We start from the raw sequence: 25650 nt of genomic DNA, 5'->3' as shown, positions 1-25650 counted from the left end.
AGCGCCGATGGAGATCTCCTCCATGAGGAGACAGGATTTGTTCACAGGAACATGCACTGGCAGTTAAAAATGACAGCCAGAACAATAAGCCCAACAATAAGGTTATGTGGGGGGGTGGGGGGGGTATGGTATGATCGTCACACTGCTGGAACTTCCCACTTTCTGCACATATTACACATCCTTTCACTCCATCCATAGTGCTGCAGGCTTTAAGCTGCAGTTCTCTACTTGGCCGGCAGGTGGCAGTGATGCTGCCACCTCATTTCTTTTTCCTCCTCAAATGTATAACACACGCAAACAAATGTACACCATCACAGCAGTCAAAACAAACTCAACATGTTTATTTACTGCTGAAGCATAGAATAAAAAAACAAAACAAGGTATCAGCTTTTGTCCTGGTTCAATTAAAATCTGAAGACAGACACGTCTGTGCACAACAACAACAAACAACAACAAAACCCCCCCCCAAAAAAAACACGCATACAAAGACTGGTCGACCGAGATCAGTGCAAAAATAATCCTCCTCGTTGTAAGAAACAGAGTTCAAATCATTGAAACAGTAAAGTGCATGTTTGGAGAAAAAGCCCCTCTCGTTGTTGTACAAACTCTGAACAGGCAGTGAGGGTCAAACACTGAAAACAAACGCGTCTTAAAAAAGAGAGAGAGAGGGAGTACATAAAGTATGCACTGGTTCAGTCTTCATTTGCACATTCAGATTTCATTACTGTACATACAAACCTGAACTCCTGTTGAAATAACACATCCAGTGGTTCACATGCAAACAAAATGTGTGTAGTTCAATTCTTACACGAACGTCGGGAGGTTACACGAGGTCTCCAGTTTTCCTGCTACACATTCATACGCATCACGCGGCCCCGCTCGCACATCTGCACGGCTCCAGTGGCGCCCGCTCCAGTCCGTTGCGCTGAGGTTACATGGTATTGTATAGCACGGTGACAGCTCGCTGCTTCTTCTCAGCGGAGCCTTTGCGAGATCGTCTCGCCGAGTGTCCCCTGGGCCCCTGCTGACGCGCCGGGGCGACCGCGCCGCTACCGCCGCCGTCCGGCTCCTCCCTCTCCCCCGTGTCGTCTTTGGGACTACAGTGGGAGAGGGAGGGTGACGAGGATGACGAGGCAAACTCCCCGCGGGACAAGCCGGTCCGCTCGACAGGAGTGCTGCGAGCCAACACTTTCTGCTTCTTCCAGGTGTCGTCGGGGTGAGATGTGGACGCGGAGAAGGAGTCCTGGGAATGTGACGACGTCGCCCTGGTGTGTGTCCTCAGGTCCAAGTCGCTGAGGTCATTGGCCGACAGCTCCAGACAGTCCAGTTTCGCTAAGGAGGCCGACCTCTTCATGAGGGAAGGGGGGGTGAGGCCGGCATGGCGGATGCGGGCCTCAAGCTCCATGGCTCTGTGCCACACGATGGGCTCCAGGAAACTCTGGCCCTCTTGTCTCTCTCGCCGCCGATGCCCTACTTCCAGGCCTTGAGGGGTCTGCTCAGAACTGGACCCTTTACAAGGTTCCGGCTCCGTGTCCATGACGTCTCTCAGCCCCTGAGGTTGCCCCGGTCCCTGGTCTTGGCTGTCCGTCATCTCCAGGCCGACGCCCTCGTGGAGGAAGGCCTGCAGCTCTCTGAGTGTCTGCTGAATCCTCTCCAGCTCCTGGCTGCCGCGAGCCAGCCTGCTCTCGGCGTCACAGCTGGGGCCGCAGCCCCCCCGCCCGCCCTGAGAGCTGGATTCCATCCGCTCGTCTGTGTCGGACTCTTGCGCTGTCGCCCCCTCCAGAGTCATCTGGTGTGAGGCGTCCTGGGTCTGAAGTGGCTGGATTTGGCTTCGTCTTTGGGACTGGGCTGAGGTATCTAGAGATGCTTCTTCCAACAGACTAGAGGCCAGTGATGACGTGAGCATATGACCGTCTATGGGAGTGGGCACAACGATGGGTATAGCACCAGAGACTCGGCTGATATTTGAGTCGGGGGAGCATGAAGGGTCTGGAAGGTTGTCCGTCCCTGAGGAGCCGCGCTCTGCCTGTGACCCCGTGTGCTTTTCTTCGTCTTTGGATTTGGCAGAGTCGGCCGCGACCTCTCCCCGAGTGATCCATTGTTCCGTGCAGTCCTGAGGCGAGTCGAGGGGAGGATGTTCAGTGCTCGGGGGACACGGGCACAGTCTGACCGGAGGCTGCTCGCCGCTGGGGGAATGCAGCGGCGACCGCTGAGGCGCCGCCGTCTCCATTTCCTGCTTCAGCTTCTGCTCCAGCTGCTCGGCGGCTCGCCGCACCGAGCCCGCCGGCCAGTCGCACGGCAGCATGGAGGGAGACTGCGGGTGGGAGGGTGGCGTTAGAGAGCCGTGCGTGGCTTCGGGGGCCTCGGCCTCCGTCTGGTGATCCGATCGGATGAGCTGAGGGCTGTGGGAGGACGCGGGGAGGGACGAAGAGGGGGGGGCGGGGAGGCAGGAGGCAGGGTGGCATATGGCTTCAATCTCTGTGACAATATGGCGGACTGATATGCCGTTGTCGTGAGGGGTGCGGTCAGGGCTGGCTTTGTCGACGCCGTCATCAGACTGCGGAGACGCCTGAGAGACAAACGGAGAGCAAGCGAGTGAGTCATGTGCATATCATTAGTCATTGCCTTGCGTACTTGCAGCAGTGCATGTGGTTTTTGTGACATTAATAAATAGTTTTTAAATAAATACATAGCACACCATTTATCAGACAGCGAAAAAGAAAATTAGAACGCAAGCGGAGACAAACGAGTGACACGTGTATCTGGACTAGTCTCATCTTCCAGAAGGGTTCACTATGATTCATAAACATTTAGCGTGGAATCTGTGCTGTTGGCTCAGTTCATCTGGCACCTTGAAGACCTGAGGCTGCATTCACAGCCAGTGGAGCGTGGCAACGATGAGAGCGTGCAGCGGGGTGGGCGTGTCGCGCTGTGCGCTTTAAATAAGTAACCAGGATACGAGGCCTTTTAAAAAAAAAAAAAATGGTGGGTGATTGCCTGCCTGCCTGCCCCCCCCCCAACACTGTAGCCTCAACCCACCGCCCACTGGTCGTTGTGAATGCAGTCTTATGAACTCATTGTAGTGCAGTCAGGCTCCAGTATTACATCCAGTACAAGACTGCAATGATCAGACTAGTGTTGGTATAATTCTCAAAAAAGGTAACCGATAAGTTTGCCTAACATAATACCACAGTGCAAAATAAACCTTTCCCTCTTTTAGCATGGCTGTGGGCCTCCTGAATTAAATATGCAGTCTGGAAAAGGAACACAAAATGAGATGCTGCATGAGCAGACTGAGGGAACGTCTGCATAGTAAATGTAACGAAATGTTAACAGTATATGAAGCTCAGCGATAGTGTACCTGACTACTCGCATAGCTTTCCTCCTCTTCCTCTTCGTTTTCCGACAGAGGTGCCCTTTGCTGTGCCTGCTCAGAAAGTGTCCGGGACCCGCCATCTTGGGCCAGGCCCAGAAACTTCTCCCTGGCGCTGAAGAAGTCGATGCTGTCGGCGCTGTGGTTGGACGAGCCGTCGGCCTCGCCGCGCCCGATCTGCAGCTCGCTGGGGTTGTTGTTGTTGTCGCTGGCGGCGAGTGGAAGAGCCAGGGAGAGGGTGGTGATGTTCGCAGGGCTGAGGGGGCTCCGTTTGTCACTTGTAACGTCCGATAACGATTGGTCTAGTATGTCCGAGTCAGCGGAGCCCAGAGTGAGAGTAGAGGTTTCTTCTGAGCTGCTTCGCTCAGGCAAATTCAGTGACAGTTCCAACGGTTTGGGCACTGAGATGGACAGATGTGTGGGAGGGGCCCGGTGGGCACGATGGAGTTCTGGAGTGGGGGGCAAGATGTGGAGTGATGGTGGAGGGTGGGTTAAAGCAGCAGGCACAGTGACAGCCACGCTGGTTGAATTGTCCAGCCTCTCCTCGGGGACGACGGTGGCTGCTCGGGGTCTGGGGAGGGGAAGCAGGCGGGGGTCTCCGCAACCCGATCCGACCTCCTCCGGATCCGGAGAGTCACACACACCGTCGGAGTCCGCGTGCGAGTCGGAGTCCGCGTGCGAGCCGTTCGCCTCGGCAGAGTCTTCGGGCCCAGCACCGAGGGCGTGCAGCACGGCCACACCCAGGAAGTGATGCAAGGAGGGGGAGGACGTGCTGTTGTTGTTGTGAGAGTTGGAGCGGCCCAGAGAGCGAGACGAGGCTTTGCACATGGACTCCGGGCGATCCGACAGGTCACCGTCAGAGTGCGAGCGCCACAGCTTATTATGCCTCTGTTTGCTGCGGAAGGAAGCGAAGAGAAACAGTAGCTCGTTAGCACCAACAATGCTCCCTAAAGAACGTGCACATTGCAGAGTCGCCGCGACATAAAAGCACACCTGGCCAGCAGAATCCCCTGATACTCCTCCAGCTGTTTCATGAAGGAAGGGTTTGGCTTGGTGACGGCCCGTCTCTCTTTGACGTGGTCAAAGGCCGTGTCCAGGTCCCAGCCGTACTCCTTCATGGCGTAGGCGATCACCGTGGAGGCGGAGCGACTCACACCCATTTTACAGTGAACCAGACACTTGGCACCAGCTTTCCTGAGATGCACAGAGAAGAGAGGGTTGGATCACATGATTTGAGAACCTAAGTAGGACCCGACAAGCATGTGTGTGTGTGTGTGTGTGTGTTTAGGCCTACTTGGCTTTGGTGATGAACTTGAAGGTCTCGTTCCAGTACTCCAGCAGGTTGGTGGCCTCTTCGTCGTACACTCGGATGTTGTGGTACTGAAACATCTCCGGGAAGAAGTTGTCTATCTCCCTGGTCACGTTCAGGATGTAGAGCACTCTACACAAGAGACATGGGGAATTAAATCACATGTGGTTATTCAGATGATGAATGCTTAACAAATACCACAGGGGGTCAGACGTTGCTGTGGAGTTCAATACAATTAACGGGGGACTCAAAATTGAGTTTCAGTTGAAGTTGTAATGAAGACGCGGATAAAGAGACTGAGGTATTCAATCCCATGTTTGAACCCTTGCAGCAATGTGATCTGATTCGGAGGTAATGCATTTTCTCATTTCAATGAACTTCAATTAGAAAACGTGTTTGATGCGCGTCGCCTCGACATTTATTAAAATGATATTAGCGAGCGTGGAAGTGCGTCTGGTGAGTTACTGACTGATCTCTTACCCGCTGTTCTGCAGCTCCTCCAGATTCGAGGCATTCCACTCAGAGCCCTGGAGAGGTCACAAGTCCAGTTAATATCAATGTCTAAACTCACAAGTTGGAGCAAAACAAATGAGGGAGATTTTGAGTTTGGTTCCTGTGTGCATTGTTCATTCCGAACATCCACACATTCGACTCATAAAGTTCTCACCAGATAGACGTGTTCAAAGATTTCGGTGGGGCTGTCCATCTGCCCCAGGATGAGGATCATCTCGTTGTCTATGAACTCCTTAAACTCCCTCAGGTTACAAACCATCTGCATCTCCAGCTCCGTTCGGATCTGGTAGGATGGTTAAAAAAAATAAAATAATAAATAAAAATAATGTCACTCGGGTATCTCAACAATTTTGCCAAAACCCCGGCTGCAAATGTCCCCGCATTCCTCCGTGTGCCTCTCACCTCCTTACAGGTGACGTTCTCCAGGTCTTTCTGCATCATGATCTCTCTGAGGCGCATCTTGATCAGCCTCTCTGTGCGCTCCCTCTCTGTGGGCCTGCACATGGAGACACACACACACACACCTTTATGAGAAGACAACATTAAAAACACATTTTCTCTAAGCCTAAAAAAACACACCACTTTGACACAATTAACCACCTTCACAGGTCACAGCGCTTTCCTACTGTTCTTTAACTCATTTTCACTTCGCTCTCAAAGAGATTACTTGTTTCCGCCAGAGAATCGCCACTTTGTCTGTTTCTCAGAAGCTGGAGAGGGAACTGAAAATCTGAGCGCGTGGAACAAAGTCCTCTTTTGTCGAGTGCGCCTGTTGTTGTGCCTGGCTCGGTTTCTAACCACTCCGCTGGGGGACGCATTTAGCCCTTTGGACGTCACACCGATGATACAAACAAGTGGCCCAATTACTCTGGAGGGAAGAGCTCAGTCTGTGTCCTTCTGTCGTTGTCTACATTTATGTTGTCTCGCCTCTCACTGTAGTAGTAGAGAGCAGTGTGGGTCAGGGGTACATTTGACAGCCACAAGTGTGTAACTGCAGGCTTAAAAGCATCCATCCGTGTTGAAGAATATTAAAAAAAAAAAAACGACTGCTTGTTTACCGCGACCGCGCAACGTTTTTCTCACCCCCGAGAGATCGAGTCCACGGGGGAACAAATACGGGTTAGTTACGGTCATCCATTGAAACTTGAACCCCCGCAGCAAGCCTCGACTTGCCCGCAGACAGACTGAAGGAGGCATGGCAAAAAAAAAAAAGACACACACATTAGTGAGTAACTGAATAAAATGGAAATTCCATGTCACTTCCTTGAAAGGCTGATCCTTAATCAACAGACGACAACGTGCCGACAACGTGCCGACAACGTGCCGCTTCCTGACCCTTCCATCGGGTCCGAGGACACGACCTGCCGTGTCAACAAACACTGGCGGGTCATGATGTGGCTTTGGGAGTCTCCCCTGCGAGAGGACAACAAACTTTTTTTTTTTTTTTATGCGTTTGGATGAGTGTATCGGAGCTCATAAAGTGCAGGTGGCAATCTTGAGTATAAGTGCACTCGAGTGCAAACACTCCTCTTCCGAAAATAGAGTGCGCAGAGTATTTCTGTTTTCAGGCAGGCGATGAACATGGGTGTTTCTTGTTTGTCAAGCCTTAAGTGGCCCTTCCTTGTCCGTGCTTCTCTCTCTCTCTCCTTTCCACCCAGGGGCATCAGGTGGGTGCATGTCGTGGCAGAATATTCTTTGTAATCCGCCCTCAAAAGGCCTCCTTCCTCTCACTCCTTCCTTCCGCCTACCACCTCCTGCTGTCCATCGTTCGGTTGGTCTACCTATCGGTCTGTCTGGTTTCCATTTTTCCAACCGGAAATCAAGACGACCAAAGCCTCAGCTATTTTGGACCCTGGAGGATGTCTGGTGTGCGTGTGTGTGTGTGTGTGTGTGTGTGTGTGTGCGTATAGGAGACGGTCTAAATAAGTAGCGAGCCACGTGACGAAGCAGCAGAGGGGAATTTCTCTACTGTTAGTAAAGACATGAATCCAGCAGCCCGTGTCTGTGCTCTCCAGACTCCCTCGTGGATCCCTTGACATCTTTGTCGCAAAGACTCAATGCGTGCGCTCATCAGCGTGCATCTACTTTAAATAGGTACGGACTCGCCTTTGAAGACCGATGCCCCGCAGTATTCTGCTGTAGTTGCAACACTGTCAAATTGATTTCTATTAACGGATGATGAGTATATTAGGCTTATGTGAACTTAAGGGAAAAAAATTAATTGTTTTCTCATTCAAATTGACACGTGCGGATTTATTACATGAATACAAAAGTAATATAACATGCAGCAACGCTAGTTATTGAGTTGTATGGATTGTTTCAGGAATACAGTTCAGTTATATTACTGTACCCTGTAGAATTAAAATACACTATAAGAAGAAGGCCCTGAAGCCCTTCTTAAGGGGGCATTGCGTGACCAGGCATCATCAATTCAACTATAGGTGCTGTCCCCTGTTTTCTATACCACTTAGATAAGTGAAGGATTTATGAACTATGATAAAGTTTCCCAATACTTTACTGTAAAAAGGAAACTATAAATAAACAATGGTCAAAAACAACTATTGCGGTATACGGTTTTGTGAATAATGACTTATTTTTCTGCTCTGCCCCACAAAACAAATAATAATCCAGATATTACATCATCGGTATGAACTGCATGTGTGTGGTCATGCGGTCTCTACTCACAGGTCTGTGAAGAGAACGGGTGAATTGGCACGGTGCGACTCGACGTCCTGCATGGCGTTCCACTCGTTGACGCAGACCTGGTTGGACGAGACCCTGCTCTGGTAGTAGCTGACCCAGGTCAGGAACAGGCTGCCCGGGTAGTGGTTGTGGCAGCGGGCCACATCGCACGCTTTGTGGAGCGACTGGAGGGCTGACCTGAGGCAGTGGAGGAGGATTCACACTTGAGAGGGTGCATCAAAAGGCCAAAAAGACACACAAATAAAACTATAGAGTACAATTATTTAAACCAGGAGAGGCTGCATTACCTGCGTATTACACAAAATGCAAAAGAAAAAGAAATTAAATACGGGAGGTTTAATAATTAGAGAGAGAAACAAAATGAGAAGGGAAGAACGGAAAGATTGCAGCGATGGAGAGACATAATGGAGCTATAACTGCAGATAGATGAAGGTAGACGGAGATGTTCGAGGGAGAGGGAGGTCAGGCTGGAGAGCAAGGTAACAAAAGGGTACGAGGAAATGAAGACCAGTAAGGAAATGAAGAGGCATGCGAGACAGGGGAAGATAATGAAGAGACTGGAAGGAAGAGAGATAATGAAGAAAGAGAAAAACAAACAGCAACTGTGACAAAGATAAAAGGCTGAAGGTCAAAGTCAAAGTCATGTGGGGGGGGGGGGGGTACGGTCTTTTTTTAAGCCTGCACACTTAACCTTCATGCAACTTCACATAGCTGTCATTTGCTGGACACAATCAGAAGGTTACTTACCACATGGCCTGGACCGAAACTGGCTTGAAAACATGAACCCTGTTCACCGTCGAAACACTAAAACCACTGTGACGACAGAGAGACAGAAAGGGGATGCCTTTAATAGTTTACAACACCAACAAATATTCCCTCAATAAAATGACTGAATACGAGTCATCAGAGTCAGACTGTGAGCAGGTAGGGTGTGGCGTCTTACCCGTCTCCATCCAGGTGGATCAAAGTGTCACTCCAGAGAGGCAGAACCAGACCCACTGTGCAGCTGCGAGGGAGGACGATCGACACGTTAAAAGCAACTAAAACTAGAAAACAATCGGGTTTCGACATGATACAGGGAAGTGTCCCGGACGACATTAAGAAGAAACGCAGGAGAGGAAGTCAGACTTGAGAAGTCGATGTTATTGCAGCGCTAAAAAGAGGGCAACATGCCGCCTCTCTTGTGTCGTTGGGTACGAGAGTGTGGGATCTACTGAGTTTCAAGACCACGCACTGACCTATCAGAGGAGACAAAGTCCACTCCGAGCACGATGCTCTCCTCCGTGTCCTGCCTTCCATTGGTGGAGACCACCACCATGTAGCGGGTTACCTGAGGGTAGGCGCTCTCCAGACGCACAGCCTGCGGGCAAAGACAGAGAGGAGATTGACGGACATTGCTGGAATAACTCTTTTTCAAAGAAAAAAATAAAAAAATAAATCATGAAAGGAATGTGCGTCACTCTAAATTCTTTGAGTACTAGATGTTTTGAGTATGTTTGTTATTAGATAGAGTTAGGACATTCAATGTCCAACAAAAGCTTTTTTCCAGCTCTTTTTGTTTACCAACAAAGAACTGAAACCGGCCCCCCGATCACAATGCCAACTGTGCATGCGCGGTACTGACCAGTCGGATGGTGTCCTCCGACCGCAGCACAGTGAACATGGTCTGAAGATGTTGCTGGAGGTCACCTGGAGAGAAAAGCATTTCAACATCCTCATTTAGTTTCAGGTCCTTGAAGGACAAACAATTGCATTCTTGGCATTTCGTAGGTTGACGACACCTAAGACAACGTATCATTCAGCCTGTGGCGAGTTCCCAGTGCCTTCACACTGGAGTCTCTTTCACTTAGAGCCCACATTCAACTTGATCTCTACGTCTGAGGGAAACATAGCAGTGGACCCGACTGCAGTCATGAACTCATCTGCCAGCCTACACCAGCGGTTACCCGATGATGCTGTAGAGGAATGTTCATGAGAAAACACATCTCGCGGTCATTTCTGAGGCCGAGCGTCGGCGGTGGGAGAAGCTGCAGGTGTCATTTGTGCGTCCAGGTCTTTTACCTGTGTGCTTGTTCCTGCGTTGGTTCATGTGAGGTGCAGAGTTCGGCGTGGGGCTGTTCCCCCTGGGAAGGAACAGGGCCGCGCCTTTTACGGTGAGGAAACTCTCACTGATACTGGGGAAGAGAAGAGAATAGAAGAACACATGAATGGAAGCCTCAAACAGAGAAACCCCATCCGAGTTATCCGGTCATACTTGGTATTTAGTGTCACTTGTGTAATTTGTTATCACTTTCTGGCATGTGGTGACCCGGGCTTCGCATTATAAGCAAAATATGGGGAGACGGGGGAACAGACGAGCATTGTCATGGGCTTATGTCAGTGTCACAAAGATCCACTCAGCTGGCCTCTGGTCCACAGGCTCCCAGAATAAAAGCTGACAGTCCAGTGCAAGCAAAACCAGATCCAAGCCCCAATTTGAACTCAGAACACAATGTTCTCCTCCACACAGCTGGATTATAAACACACACACACACACACACACTCTCTCACACACACACACACACTTGCAGCTGCCAGTAGGGAGGGATGGGGGAGGGGGGTGGTGGTGAGGAGAATGGGGGTTTGAGAGGGAAGACAGCACGAGTCCTCTCCTCCACAATGTTTTTGGAGAGAGAGAAAAGCCGGCCAAGCACACAAGCGGGGACAGGATGTATGCAATCATTTTCTTTTGAGAGCGAGTGAGTTTAAACACGTCACTGCATTCATGCAAGTGCACGATGACCGTTATGGAGCACGGCCATCAGCCAAAAGTCACTTTGAAGAGCCAACGTTGAGCAGTGGAGAGCACGTAGAGAAGGTCTAGACTGTGCACGCATACATGAAGATGTAGCTGTAGAACCACCGACTGAGACCAATACCAACAGAAAGGACTCATTACGCGGCCAGATGACATCTTTAGTTCTTACATTAATATATATTAGGTTCTTATTATCTACATAGTAACAATAGGGTGGTTTATCTACTGCATAGCATTTCATACAACCATTCTAAATACATTTATTATTAAGTAAAAAAGTACAATATTTCCTCCTGAAAGTTGTAGTGCAAAAGGACTTAATTAAATGCACTTGGTTACCTTCCACCACTGATTGACGCCATGCGGTACATACAATCTAACGTTTATTTTAAAGGGTGCGACCAAATCATGTCTTGGTGCGACCAACTTTCTCAGTGGAAAGGTTCCTCCTCACCAACGCAGGTCGCATCAAACGGGGCTCTGTTCCTCTCTGGAGCTCCTAATCGTATTAACTGTGACTGAGGTCACTGCATTGAGGAGGAGGAGGAGGAGGAGGCATAATAAACCGAGGCCAGTGTTTCAACTGGACACCAAACATTGAGTGCGTTTGTGTGAGCACCTGCTTGGATTTGTGAATAACTCGGGGCTCCTTCAAGTCTCACATGAACCAAAAGGCACATTAGCCGCCAATAAAACAGGTCGGAAGACCCACTCCTGCTGCCATGTTCATGTCGGATGGCAGCCATGGGACCAGTAAACCATAACCTTTATGATGCCGAGCCACTTAGAAAGTGAGCACTTAAAATGGTGCCCTTTCATTTATACCCTGGATGCAGAGAGCAGCCACAAAAAAAAAATTTTTTTTAAAAAGAGCAAGAATGTCAGATAAAACTGAGCATGTGGAATGTTTCATCACACAATTGGCAGAGTGGCTCTGCTGGCTTTTGCCAAAATTGAGACCACAAGTCATATTGTCAGGAGCGTAGCCAGGAGCTCGTCAACCAGACAAACGTGGGCTCTCTCTCTCTCTAGTATCTTCAGGTGCCGCCCTTTTCCAAGCCCAGCAGCTGCAGTATGTGAACACGGCTGGACTCAAATCACTGATTAGGACACACACACACACACACACACACACACACACACACACACACACACACACACACACACACACACACACACACACACACACACACACACACACACACACACACACACACACACACACACACACACACACACACACACACACACACACACACACACACACACACACACACACACACACACACACACACACACACACACACACACACACACACACACACACACACACACACACACACACACACACACACACACACACACACACACTCACACACACACACACACACACACACACACACACACACACACACACACACACACACACACACACACACACACACACACACACACACACACACACACAACACACACACACACACACACACACACACACACACACACACACACACACACACACACACACACACACACACACACACACACACACACACACACACACACACACACACACACACACACACACACACACACACACACACACACACACACACACACACACACACACACACACACACACACACACACACACACACACACACACACACACACACACACACACACACACACACACACACACACACACACACACACACACACACACACACACACACACACACACACACACACACACACACACACACACACACACACACACACACACACACACACACACACACACGTCTTCTGTACCGTTTTTTTCCCCCCCTTTTTAGAAAGTAGTTTGCAGTCGTTTCCATTTTGTTAATAAATTCCTTACTTTGTTTATTCATCCGTTGCCCGTGACTTTCTCTCCCTGGGTTTATTTTAGACAGTTACTCCACTCGTCCCCTGGACCTTAATGCAGTAGATGTCAAGGTTTAAACTCACTGACATTTGTCGTCCATAACAACACGGAACAAATACTGGGGACACGAGCGAACACTGACCCGGGGAGATGGGCGACCTGTTCTTTCATACGTGTGTTATGAGAACTGCGCACACTGGCATCAATCCAAGTGGGGTGACGACATCAAAGTCACGACCACATATTTTTAGAAACTGCGCTAACAATAGGTGGACGTGCTTATTTTGACGGTTAACCGCTGCGCTGGATAATCTACCTTGCCCTTTGCAGCGGGCTGCAAGTCTAAACTCAATGAACCCGAACGTCTACAGTTCACCAGGTTCTTCAGTTTCACACTTTAGTCTTCCTGACGTGCCCTTTTTCTCTGTAACTTCATCTCTGCATCCTACTGTCCTTCCTGAGTTTCGCTTAGACCCGCGGATGTACATGATCAGCAGACACGGACAACGGAGAGAGAGAGGGAGAGAGAGAGAGAAAAAAGAGAAGAAAAAAAAAGCAGCTTTGTGCTGAGCTAACTTCCCATGACCACTCGCCCTTGACCCAGCCGTTTCCTCTCACTCTGCCCTCTGCCACTTCCTCTTTTTCTGCATTTCTCACAACTTCATCCTACTTTTCATGTCAGTCAGTTTCAATTCCTGCTGTACTACACACACACACACACACACACACACACACACACACACACACACACCAAGGACGTGGACTCTAAGCATGATGCGTAGGAAGGTGGTGGTGGGACTGTGAACGACTTTCAACGACAGTTTCTAAAAATACGGTAGTCCTTTAAAAGTCTCAGCTATTGATAGACTGCATTCCGTAGAGCACGCCTGACTTACTGTACATAAAAGCGTTTCTCCGATACGACGGCTTTCTGCAGGGGTTTAACACCAAGGACTGCTTTTAGGCTACTTGTACAACCGGGTCACACCGCGACCCGCCGATTACGGCCAGCGCTGCGACTGGTAAAAATGTACCAGGAATCGACGTTTTAAAAAAAAAAAAGGCCTCGCATTCATTGCCAGGATTTGATGTTTCTTTGCCACACATGATGGTAAACTGTATGTTTTCCACGAGAAATCCGAGTACGTCTCATTGGGCTGTGGGAAATTCTTGCATTTCATAAACAAAAATGATCTATTAATCAAAAACACACAAACGATACATTTTGAGACAGACAATGAACCCAATTTGCAAACACCTCTGCACCAATGACTGTTACCTACGTTAGCAATGTCAACTTACTTCAGTCCACAAGCAGCTGTATTACGGGAAAGAAAGTGATAGGCTACATTAGTAATGCTGTAATGACCCATCGGAGACCGATAACACCACTAGTCAGTCTGTTGGCATGCACCCAGATGATCTACGATATGTGTATGGTGAGCCCTTTGTCACACTCCAACAACAAAAAGTGACAACTGGAAAGGTGCCAATTTCAAAAAGGACTACTTCATTTAAAAGGGCAAAAATATACACAATGTAAAGTAAATGAGGAATAGGCAATGAAGGGAGGGGGATAGTCTAGAGTGTGTAGAGAGTGGGGCGGTTCATCTTTTGGCATTCAGCCAACCCGGGCTTTGGGCAGAAGAGAAGCGGTAGGTACTTGTTAGGGCAACAGTCAGACACAATCGTCACTATGTAAGGACCACTCCACATAGTGGGCAGATAAGTAGGTGACCCTCTTTACCCTGCCCCCCCCCTCCTGCCCATGCCCATATTAGTCACTCAGGCGGAGAGTGGGATAAATATAGGGCCTGGTTCTATGAGGGCGAGCCCCGCTAAGGCCTTACGAGTTTGCACCAGAGACGGATACAGCCCATGGGAAAGACAGGGAGTTAACGTGTGTGTGAGAGTGTGTGTGTGTCCCACAGGTGCACGTTAGGCCCTGCTTCTTCGAAGCTCGGCCATGGAAAATGTGTCAGACAGAAAGACAACGGTCAAGTTCATGGGGTCGTCGTCGTGTACCAGAGGCCCAAAACTCCCAACGCGTCGTCTCACTCTCCATATGGAACATATGGAACCACATCCATTACCAAACACCATCAGGTAGCTACACAGGTGGTCTGATCTCAAGCCATTTACTGACCCATCACACGCACAAAGTGACCCATAATCCAGCTGCTGAAGTCCCACACAAACACGATTTGAGTCTCTGTGTTTCTTTGATGGAAGACACGAACGCAAAACACACAAGTGCAGCGGAAGAGAAGGGGTTGACTGCTATTTTCTAAAATTGCTGGGCAAACAATGGGGTTTTAGATGCCATTTAGCCACAGGTAACACTTAACTCCACGGACGGCCTCAAGGCTTGTAATTACCCCATTCAAACCCTGGTTAAACATTGCGGCGCGTACAGGCGTTCACACTACGAACAGACATTATGTGCGCAAACATGAGACACGGCGACGCGCATGTACACACTGTAGTCACAGATGAAAGGATGCCAAAATCCAGAGCAACACAAAGAAGTGGCGATTAAAAACAATCATGCAACGTGGCCAACCAAACAAGGAAGTCAGAAGACTCGCACATCTGCTGCCATTTACTAGACGCACGCGGTTGTGTGTGTGTGTGTGTGTGTCATGCAGTAACATCTTCCCATAAACCTTCTTTATGCAAACTTGCTGGAAAAAAAAAGAAAGAACATAAACTTCCTTAAAGACAGGGTGCAGCCCTAATAAAGACTACATGTTCAGTTTACTCAATAACCTCACTGCACAATCATGTGTACAACTGCTGGGAAACGATGCAATCAAGACCGCGACTTTTTTTGATGAAAAACCACCAATTCTCATGCAGGGCACAACCAATTAGAGACGGGAAAAAAAAAAAGATTGCACAACAACATCAAAACACCGACACTGAAACTCAATAAATTGAGTAATGTTGATTTCGTCATCTTTTAATCCAGTTGCAGTAATTTTCCACTTTGATTTTTTTCCCCCCAAAAAAACATGTTGAGGCAGCTCCGCGAGGAAAGTTTGGAAAAGGCCGTGCCTTTGATCCTGACCTAAAAAGGGCAAAGACTTGTCTTCGCCGCATGTGCAAGTCAAATAAATCCATTTAAAAAAAAATCTCACAAGCACAGCGGAGCCTTTTACCTCACTTTCGCCTTGATGTCTTGCCCGAACACTGAAGGCCGCGGATTAGATCAGGGCGAGATGCATCAGTGGTAACCCTCTTACTTTGACGCACAATCGCTGCATTGGTATCAATGAAGCACACAAACGTACACCGAGTTGAGTCGGCGGGGGGCAAAAGTCAAACTGCAGAGTCTTTCTCTCATCAGTGGCAAAACAGGCAAGCATTTTCAGCGCAGCCTATTTGGGGATTTTCAGATACAAGTATCCTGGTTTCCTAAACTTAAAAGCGTAAAAAAATAAATAAAAAGTGTGGATCGGTGTCAAAATGTTATCCAAAAAAAAAAAAAATCATTCTAAAACAACAATGCTGTCTTTTTGATCTTCGTCTGGCTTGTTCAAGTTATTTTTTTATAGAATAATAAAAAAAATAATCCAACTATATGGGGCATCACACCACCCAATGTCCCAGCCTTGGACAAACAATAACGCAAAATAGGGAGGAAGAACACCGTTTAATGACACACAGGTGTTCATTCCAGTAACGACGTGCTTTCCCTCGATTACGATCTGGACCTGAGGAACAGGTGGGATGAGTCAGCCCATCGTGAGTAACTTTGCCTTCTACGTCAGCAGGAAACGGCATCCCGGACCACACAGATGTTGCAAAACTCGCTCGGCTTCCTCGCAGTGTTGCAATGTTTCAAAATTATGTAAAACATCCCGTTTAAAATGCTGAAACTAAATGCCGAAACCACGTGGACGTGTAGTATCGGAGGCAGGCAGCATGTTCTCAATACAAACAATTCAAAAACACACACAAAGATTGAAGTTGTGGGATCATATATGTAACAAAGTAGTTTTCAAAAGTTGTTTTAATGTATTAAACATTCCCAAATCCAGAATAAGATCCGCCCTCCAAAAACGTGCCACTTTTTTTTGGGTGGGGGGGGGTGTGGTGGGAAAAAAACTTACAGCTGGTTGATCTGATTTTTGGACACCGCCGCGTCGTCGCCGAAGCAGGGCACCATCTTGGCCCCGCAGCACGAGCAGACGCTGACCGCCGACGAGCCGTCGGATCCGGACACCGCGCCGAGGGTCATGCCGGCGAAGAGGGGAGGGGGCGGGGGCGCGCACGGACGGAGAGACGGAGAGTCAGGTGTTTTCTTTAGGTTCCCGAGAGAGAGAGAGAGAGAGAGAGAGACCAAAAAAAAAAAACTTCTACTCGGTTCCCACGGTCATGTCGTAACGTCTCACGGCCTCCCTCGGTCGTAATACGGTATAGAAACAAACAAAAACAAAAAAATGACACGGAGTATTCCCACGAGGTAAAAAGGCGCTCGTGCTTCTGCCGCACTAAACGACGCCGGGGGGACAACCACAACTAAAATAACTGTTTCAGTCTAGCACACGTTGACCCGGCTCGCGACGGGGACGCCTGGCTGGTCCGAGGAGTCCGAGGCGCATAACGAACTAGTGTCTAAACATTATTCATCGCCCCCCTTTTATGGATACACCGAGCGACGTCCTCCACCGCGTACAGTACGCACACATATATGACCTGCGTCCAACTCTCCGCTGCACAAGTCATAAAGAGGGAGGAGTCGGAGACATGTGGGGATTTCTTTTTTGGAGCGGAGAGCCAATGAGAACGACGGGAGAAGGGAGGGGAGGGGAGGTGGGACCGCCCACACCACCATCCCCTCAGCAAACGCTGGCACCCGTTCAGGTATTTAGTCCAGCAGTGTATCAGACCGTGTGGGTCCTCCTCTCTGGCTGAAGGGCGTGCTCCCTGCGCGTGGTGTGTGTGTGCGCGCGCGCGCCTTTACGATGCATGCTCTTGGTACCACGTGGTTGCCCATGGTGGATTACATAATGCTGTAGGTTACCGACCTCTTTTTGATTAATCCAAATATCGTGGTAATATTGTTACAATCAAACGGCTGTCCAAATAGTGTGTTCTGGTACTACAGGGTCATTCAACTTTTTTTTTTTTAAGTTTGCTTTTTGTGTTTGATAATAATAAGAATTTATATAGCGCTTTTCGAGACACTCAAAGATGCTTAATTAGCTTGATTCTCAAATTTGCTCAATTCGCTTGATGCTCACTCCTCTCCATTCCGGTGGTCCGAGGACGTCGAGAATCAACAGTCATCGTGCTGCGAGACGGACGCAGCACTTAGGTTCATTTTACGGCCTATTAAACATTTTATGTGCTGCCGACATGGAGGGCCCTCCTGTGTGGTCTGACAACAATTTGGGAAAAACACTGTAAAACTGCAGCAGCCTCATCATCATCATCATCATTATTATTATTATTATTCACGCCAGCGTGCGCCAAGAGCCCGGGAACGAGACGGGGAGACATCGGAGTCTTGGATGTAGCGGAGCCCAGCTTCGCTGTCATGCTTCTGAAAGCGCACAGTGGTTATTATTAGGGAGTTTGACTGAGACACAGGGCACTATTAAAGTGAGCCATTATAAACCACACCTGTTGTTCTAGGTCTACGAGCCTCCTCTGACCTGTGAGGGTGTTGTTGATCGTGGACTGACCACAGTACACGAAGGCCCGGGCCAGATGGAGCTGAGGCATCTTAACCAATTTACATGATATTGTACAGAGGGACCCAGCTACATGTCTGGACAGTGGAAACAGATGTTGGTCATATTTGTGGCATTGTGGTATTACCAGTAGATGTGACTTGTCTGAAATGTCCCTTCTCAGTGTTTATGCATCTTACACAACTCTTAAATCCATTGTATTGTGAGCAGTGCATTCAGCCACACGTCAAAAAAAAAGTCTGGAGGCGAAACATTTTGTTCTGTCCTGCAATAACCACCATCAGCCTACATCCTGTGCATTTCTTTTGTTGATAACAGACAAAGGGGGACCATTCGTAAAAGCCAGGTTTCCTTCGCACAGGGAATCAGATCAATTACATTGTTTTTAAATGTAAGTCAGAGGTGAGTGAGTCCCCCCCTTTTCCTCCCGCTCCCTTGAGGACCATAACAACGACTAACACACAAAACACAACAACACAGGAATCTCTTCTTCACACGATTGCGGTAACCAATCAGAAGAACCTTGTTTACACTCTAACCGAGGGGAAATTACAATTTTATCAAACACTTCAAAACTAGTTAAAAAACGTCCACCTCTTGCCACTGAAATATAATTGTTTCCCTTCGTGACTAAATTGCAAATAAGGAACACGGACGCTTTATTACTGGGAACTCTCTTCTTATCACTTAAAAAGAAGATAATCCATACATGACTCATGTTATCAGCTAGGATTCTAGACAATAAACTGAAATGTACTTTAAAGCAATGCTATTGTTTGTTGTTGTCATGTTCAAAATATTCCCTGAAATAACTGATAAGATCAACTTTATGGGATATTGTAAACTACTTAATTGATCACATTAGCAATGCAACTTATCGTCCAATATCGGGACATGACCTCGATTCTTTTTTAATTTCCCATTGTGTTTACATGCATGTTTGTTGACATAAGAATTGCATTAACATTTTGGGTTTCATGATGCCGGAATTAACAGGAGGGTTTTTCCGTACTATTATAAGACTATAGATATTGTACATTGTATTCATTATTTTGGTTGCATGGTTGTATTACATTTATTTTGAATATTTGTTTTTAATAGTTGCAGTGTTCTTAATAATAAATGCTTTTATATCATATCATATCACTGACCCAAAATAGTCTTAAAATGGCATGAAAATAATATCGTTTATCGCAATTATTCCTAGGACAATATTGTTCAACCAAAGTCGTTATCGTGACAGGCCGTTTTTAAAAAAACATTTTATAACCCTTTCACAACTCTACATGTGACGTCTGCTCAGCTCGAAACACACCAACACCTGCTCTCACACGAAAGTAAGCTCCATCGTATCTTCCCATCAACAACTGTTGCATCACAAGGCAGGTTGCCAGCAACTGTGACCACAACAACATCCACCCACAGGCCGGCTCTAGTCATGTGGTTGTGTTTAGTGTCGTCAAATTGACCAGTATTCGGTGTCTGTGAGCTGGAAACATAAGAGTCTGTTGTGGTGTTGAGCCCCGACACCTGGACCAGTTGCACAACCGTCTTCTTCCGTCACTGTGATGGGAATTGGCAGAAACACGCAGGTTCAAGGTCCTGTAGTTATTAAGGGGTGTGTGTGCGTGTGTGTCTGTGTGTGTACCAGAGAGTATATCATCATGCTGCCTCCTTGGCCAGTGCATGCAGCCAGATGTTTACCATATGCTGAGCTGAAGATGGGCTACTGTTAGCATACTGTTCTCCCAAAAAAACAACAAAAAAAAGCTATAGAAAACGTGCAGGATGATTTACTCTGCCTTGAAAAATATCTTCCTGTGAGTGATTTGAAGCTGTGGCTAAAAAAACACCTGGCCTCAAAACACACAACATCCAACTCGGTTCCTAGACTGCAAACGGAGCAAAAGCAAAGAGCAGCTGGACTGCAACGCCTTCAGTTCAAATGTTTGCGGACTACTCACTCCTGTTGCGATAGCAGCACTTAACCTTGGAGAAGCGAGCAGCACTCCTACCAGCCAGATAAGGAAGACAAAGACGGACCTGTCGGCAGTAGTGGCCCGTGTGCAGTGAACAAACACGTTACTGGACTGCAGCTAAGAAGCACTGGCTGGAAAATCTGTTCTCGAAGGATGAGAAGAGACTAACGCTACAGTGTGTGGCTGAGATTCATTATTGCACTGCAGTGACGCTACTCTTCATTGGTGTGTGTCAGTGGGTACATAGAGCTGTGTGTGTGTGTGTGTGTGTGTGTGTGTGTGTAACCGAGATGTGGACAGAGAGAAAGAGAGACTAGCAGGGAGAAAAACGGGGTGCGAGTAGTCAACCGAATAAGCGTGAGAAATCAAGACATAGTGAACTGCATTGCAAAAAATAAATAAAGCCAAAGCTCCGCTCAGTCTAAGTGGTTCCGACACAATGGATTGGCCCCTGCTGCTACTTGGATCCATGTGCCGGGTGGGGAGTTAATAGGACCTCAGCTCCTATGTGATACGCATTAGGGGTCACTCGGCAAGGCCCTTGGCTGCACCCTGCATGTCCGTGGAAGTGTGTGCGTGTGGATTTGTGCAATGCAGAGCAAATGGGCGAGTAATGCAAATGGTAAAACAGGACTGTAATGATGTTAGGCGTATGGGGAATAAGCTCTATGTATGCATGCATGTGTGTATGTGTGTGTGTGTGTGTGCAGACATCCGTGGTTATGACTTCACCAGCTGCTGCTGCTTTGTTGTATTACCTAACAGATAATTGGGACCACATGTCCTTCTTGGCACCATTGGGGTGTGTTAAAGGCTTTCAGGAGTGATGTCACCCAGTTTCAATTTTCATATATGTGTGACATTGCATAAAATATTTTATAGTACGTTTCACTTGGGGTTGAACCCCACCGTGTTCCAGGTCTCGTGCACTATAGGTGCTCCGCGAGAGGCCCACCACGGCTTAAAAAGGAAATTATTTTCATATGTTGTACGTGGGAATTCAATATTATTACCGTCGCCAGTGAGGTCATGCTTTCAGACCAGTTTGTACATAATATGGTGAGCAGGATTTCTCAAAATGTTCGGCAGAAGGTGAGGCCGTATAGGCACGAGGAATAGGCCATTTGTTTTGATGCAAATCCATATCTGTGATGCAGGAAGTTCATATTAAAACCACCAACTTTCACTACTTTCCTTTTTTTTTTTTTTTTTACTACATAAGTAGATTCAGCATGAGCACTTTGCTACTACCCGCCCCTAAATGGTTTTGCTCCGCCAGAAGGTAAAAAAATGGTGACCCCCCCAGCCAGCTACCATACGGTAAGACAGAGGACACACTATGGCTCATTTAGAGACGCAATCGTTCCCGATGGCGTCAATAATCGCCTCACTGATAATATGGCTTTCTTCGCAAAAATGCTTTCAGAAGGAAAACTTCTTTAGCCTGATTATAAGTGCACATTATCCCGCTGTGAATGAGCTCAGGAACGGAGACTTTGACCCTCCTAACGACTCTAGGCCGGTGGGAGCCTGAGCAGCTTTTTTTTTCTCTTCAGATACATTCGATGTCACCAGGCAAACTGTGGCTGGGCTCACGTTGTGCGACGGGGATCCGAGACACGCTTGAATGAAATCAGAGAGTGATCCCGGGCAACGGCAAAAGCCCACAGGTGAAGAAAAAGAAAATGATGCAATAAAGAAGTCCCCCCCCCGACTGAGAGGACACCTACATGTCACTCAAAGCAGTCCTTAAGTCTGATATGAACACTCTGTCCTAGACAGTTGTAACTTATTTATATATATATATATATATATATATGAGTTATTACTGATAACAATGCTTTCAAAGCGAGACACAAAAATCCAATATGCTCTTTAGATTGGATTTAAAGCTTTGATTGGTCCACAAAAGTCCATTAAAAAAGGTGGAACGTCTGTATAGACTGATGTTCCACTCCCTGTGTAACGATTTGTGTGCTGCCGTGTCCACGGACATGACCGTAAGGTAGGGATTACATCGAAAGTGATAAAAGACAGCAAAGACAAAGTCCCCATGTTTGGTAGCCGCTGGCAAGAAGCAAAAACACTCAAACAAATGTGTAACGCTTTGTGTGAAGTCTATGAATTTCATTCTGTAGAGGGCCTCGGCCCAGGACACGGCACATAGACAACCACCTGGGTCCTCTACACACAAGCACAATAACAGCGCTGACGTCCTTGTCCTTTATGAAGCTGCAGATACACACACACACACACACACACACACACACACACACACACACACACACATCAAAAGCAACCACAAAGTAGAATCATGCAAATCAACCCCTCGGCCTGTGACATCAGTGGACTCACCGAATATTGACATAAGCACACACAAAGACATCATTTGTTTGCAGCATGAAAAACTATTACGGAAAACTTGTATTAAAAGTACCCTCGAAACTGCTGTGTGAAAGGTTCTTTTTTTTGTATTTCAAGGGAAACACAAAAAAACATAGAAATTAGATCCTAAATTACAGAAAACGACAGCTTTCACATGTTGTATTTTGTATTTTGACATCAACTGCTGTAGTAAGGTGCTTATTTAGTAACTAGTAGCAAAGGTAGAACATGACAATGTGACAATAGACTCTTTTGTTAACAACTGGGGTTAGCAGACACAACTTCAATGTGTTACAGTCTTGGTTTTAGGCTCAGCAAAGATAATAAAAGGGAGTACTGTTTTTTTTTTTTTATTAACTGGGTTTAATTTTTTGACACACAAGTTGGCCTTTTGCAGGTCAAAAGAAGAATTGTGCTTGCAAAAATTGCATGAAAACGCTTTAGGGGCTGCAACAGAAGGAGGAAACACTGGCAATCTGATGCGCAGTCTCCCCCTAGTGGTCGGACTCAGCCGTTCCTAGTGACGCTAATGAATGGCAGTTTGTTTCCAGGAAAACTGGAGACAGAGTACGACAACACAGGAAGTGGTCTCACCTCCTGGGCTGGGAGCGACGGTCATCCTCACCACTGCCCGACTCCTGAAGAGAGACAAGACAGGAAATTAGAAGAAAAAAAAATAAACCTTAGAAATGAATATTCAACATCCTGCATCAGCCCTGTACCAGTAGCTGGTATTTCAGAAAGGACACACTGTATCACATTGATCAAAAGAGACCTGGGAGGCTATCTGCATCACACGCCGAGTCAGACTCAATTAACCTTGCATTAAAAGAGGGCTAAATTGGCCGGCGACTTCAGTTACGAGGCGGGGCCAGCGTGGATTTTTAACTGGAGGCTCAGAGCAGGGACCAGGGATGAGGCTGAAACGGACTGAGTGGCCATGCCCTCCCCTCTCTGTTTATCTTTTTCCAAAATGCAATCATCCTCCTCCCCCACCGTTGCAACCGGCACAGTTTGCCACACACACACACACTTTTAATCCCAGCCTGTTTTGGTAATCCCTTACAAAACTCAGGGAACTTTCTCTTTGGCATCAATCTGTCCATGACGGCAACCAAACAGGCCAAAACACACACACACACACACACACACACACACACACACACACACACACACACACACACACACACACACACACACACACACACACACACACACACACACACACACACACACACACACACACACACACACACACACACACACACACACAATAACGAAGACGCTAATGTGCTGGCGCAGATGAACGATGAGGATGCATGATGACGAAGGAGGAAGATTAGGTGGAGAGGTCAGGAGGTGCAGAAGCTTGAGAAGGGGAGGACGGAGATTTCGTCCATTCCTGTGTGCGCCTCTACGGACGTGATAGAGGCAGCTGGCTGAATGATGCTCTCTGCTTCAGCAGCCTAACAGCCTGCCATCCAGGCAAAATATGGTGACACAGGAGAAATAGGAGCTCATGCATGGATTCCTATGCTTCCTGCACACACGCACACGCACACACACACACACACGTAAAACTGCCTCGTTCAGCAGATTTCAAAAGGCAATGCGATAGCAGTATAACATTACGCCGCTGCGTAGCACTCACACACACGCACATTGCTGACGATTTTAGGGGCTATATACCTTTTAATATGCGATTAAAAACAGCATACCATAATGAGCCCGGCCATGGCTGGGATGTAATGCACAGGCCGATCTCCATGGTAACCATGCCACTGCACAGATGTATAGGGAGTGGTCTTGAGAGCCAATGAGAACAGGGGATTTGGTGTGCTGCCAGGCAGATTACGCCACCACCGTAGGGTGGCTGCCCCCCACTGTGCTGAAGGCAAAATTATGTCTTTATTAATTGATGGGTCAATAATGTGAAACCGGACTATAATTTGCCAACGCCCCGATGAAATGTTTAGGAGGCAGCATGCAAGAAAACACCTCTCACAGATATGCTGAAGAGACAATGGCATTCCAGCTGTGCCTCTCATGACTGCTCATCTTTCTTTGCGGAGCTCATTCACAGCTCTTTCCTCCACACAATTTTCTATTCTGCAGCCCCCCCCCCCCCCTTCTTCTTCTTATCCCCCCCACTCAGCATCAGACATCTCACAAGAGCACTCACATGGCTGCTCCCCATCAGGAATAGGTCTCATGACAAGCAGCTGGTAACCTCCGCCTGGGTTCCTTTCCCTGCCACAGAGCTACAAACCCTCAAAATTATTAATCAAATCATAATTCATGTGTGGTATTTCCTTGATCTGCAGCTGACTAGTCTGGGTTTTAATGGACACAAGTCCAAAATGTCTCCAGAAGACATAATACAATTTTTTTTTTTTTAAGCTCTTCACTGCAGCCATTTGGAGAAAAAAAAGGCCCCAATTATGTTTTTAGGTTATATGATTTTGCTGCCAGGGATTTCCCCAATGCATTCTCAATAATGTGCACGGCTGTCCAATGGGATACTCCATCACACTGGCCTTGAAACCTGGACCACAATCACTAGACTCACTACAAAAACACGGATTTTGGCTGAACTCCTGTCATGTGGCGTTAAGCAGGGTCTTCGGGATCTTCAGGATGCCCCATCTGACAGACTAATATCCCCGTGGACAATATCATATTCCTGGGTGATGGGCATGGGTCTCGTCTGTGGCAGCCACATCATCACCCTCCAGTGGTCTGGGTCAAGAGTCTGGAGCCCGGAGCGTGGGGAGCCTCGAAGTGTCTGAGGGAATAACAGGACTGTCCCACTGCCTCCAACAGGGTGTGACAGGCCTGTCACACTAACCCCGCTTTCCCACTCAAGCTCCTCTCAAATTTATAATTTGTGATATTGGGCTATACAAAATAAACTGAAAATTGAACTCTCGCCATTCACCTTCAGATCAGCTTGTAGACGTGGTGCTGACATGACAGGAGG

General features: G+C 47.6%; 1 protein-coding gene across 5 annotated transcripts in view; it reads right to left on the bottom strand.

The window, feature by feature from the left end:
* Positions 1–320: 320 nt before the first annotated feature.
* ssh2a (slingshot protein phosphatase 2a) overlaps positions 321–25650 on the bottom strand; it is a 25923-nt gene continuing 593 nt past the window's right edge. The window contains exons 2-16 of one of the 5 annotated variants that reach the window (XM_034548199.1): positions 25609–25650; positions 23265–23308; positions 9960–10072; positions 9523–9587; positions 9137–9258; positions 8842–8904; positions 8646–8711; positions 7881–8075; positions 5598–5691; positions 5350–5478; positions 5163–5209; positions 4668–4814; positions 4367–4567; positions 3362–4268; positions 321–2569 (exon numbers count right to left, since the gene is read on the bottom strand). The exon at positions 25609–25650 is cut by the window's right edge and continues 24 nt beyond it. In XM_034548199.1, the coding sequence (XP_034404090.1) occupies positions 932–2569; positions 3362–4268; positions 4367–4567; positions 4668–4814; positions 5163–5209; positions 5350–5478; positions 5598–5691; positions 7881–8075; positions 8646–8711; positions 8842–8904; positions 9137–9258; positions 9523–9587; positions 9960–10072; positions 23265–23308; positions 25609–25641 (3864 nt within the window). In that variant the 5' untranslated portion in view covers positions 25642–25650 and the 3' untranslated portion in view covers positions 321–931. Of the gene's footprint in view, positions 2570–3361; positions 4269–4366; positions 4568–4667; positions 4815–5162; positions 5210–5349; positions 5479–5597; positions 5692–7880; positions 8076–8645; positions 8712–8841; positions 8905–9136; positions 9259–9522; positions 9588–9959; positions 10073–15765; positions 16307–16719; positions 17316–23264; positions 23309–24388; positions 24422–25608 lie in introns of those variants that run through there. The other 4 variants (XM_034548200.1, XM_034548198.1, XM_034548197.1 and 1 more) reach the window with 4 other exon arrangements.

The sequence above is a fragment of the Cyclopterus lumpus genome, chromosome 13 (genome assembly GCF_009769545.1).
Source record: "Cyclopterus lumpus isolate fCycLum1 chromosome 13, fCycLum1.pri, whole genome shotgun sequence".
Lineage (NCBI taxonomy): Eukaryota > Metazoa > Chordata > Actinopteri > Perciformes > Cyclopteridae > Cyclopterus > Cyclopterus lumpus.
This window is presented reverse-complemented; position numbering and strand designations above follow the sequence as displayed.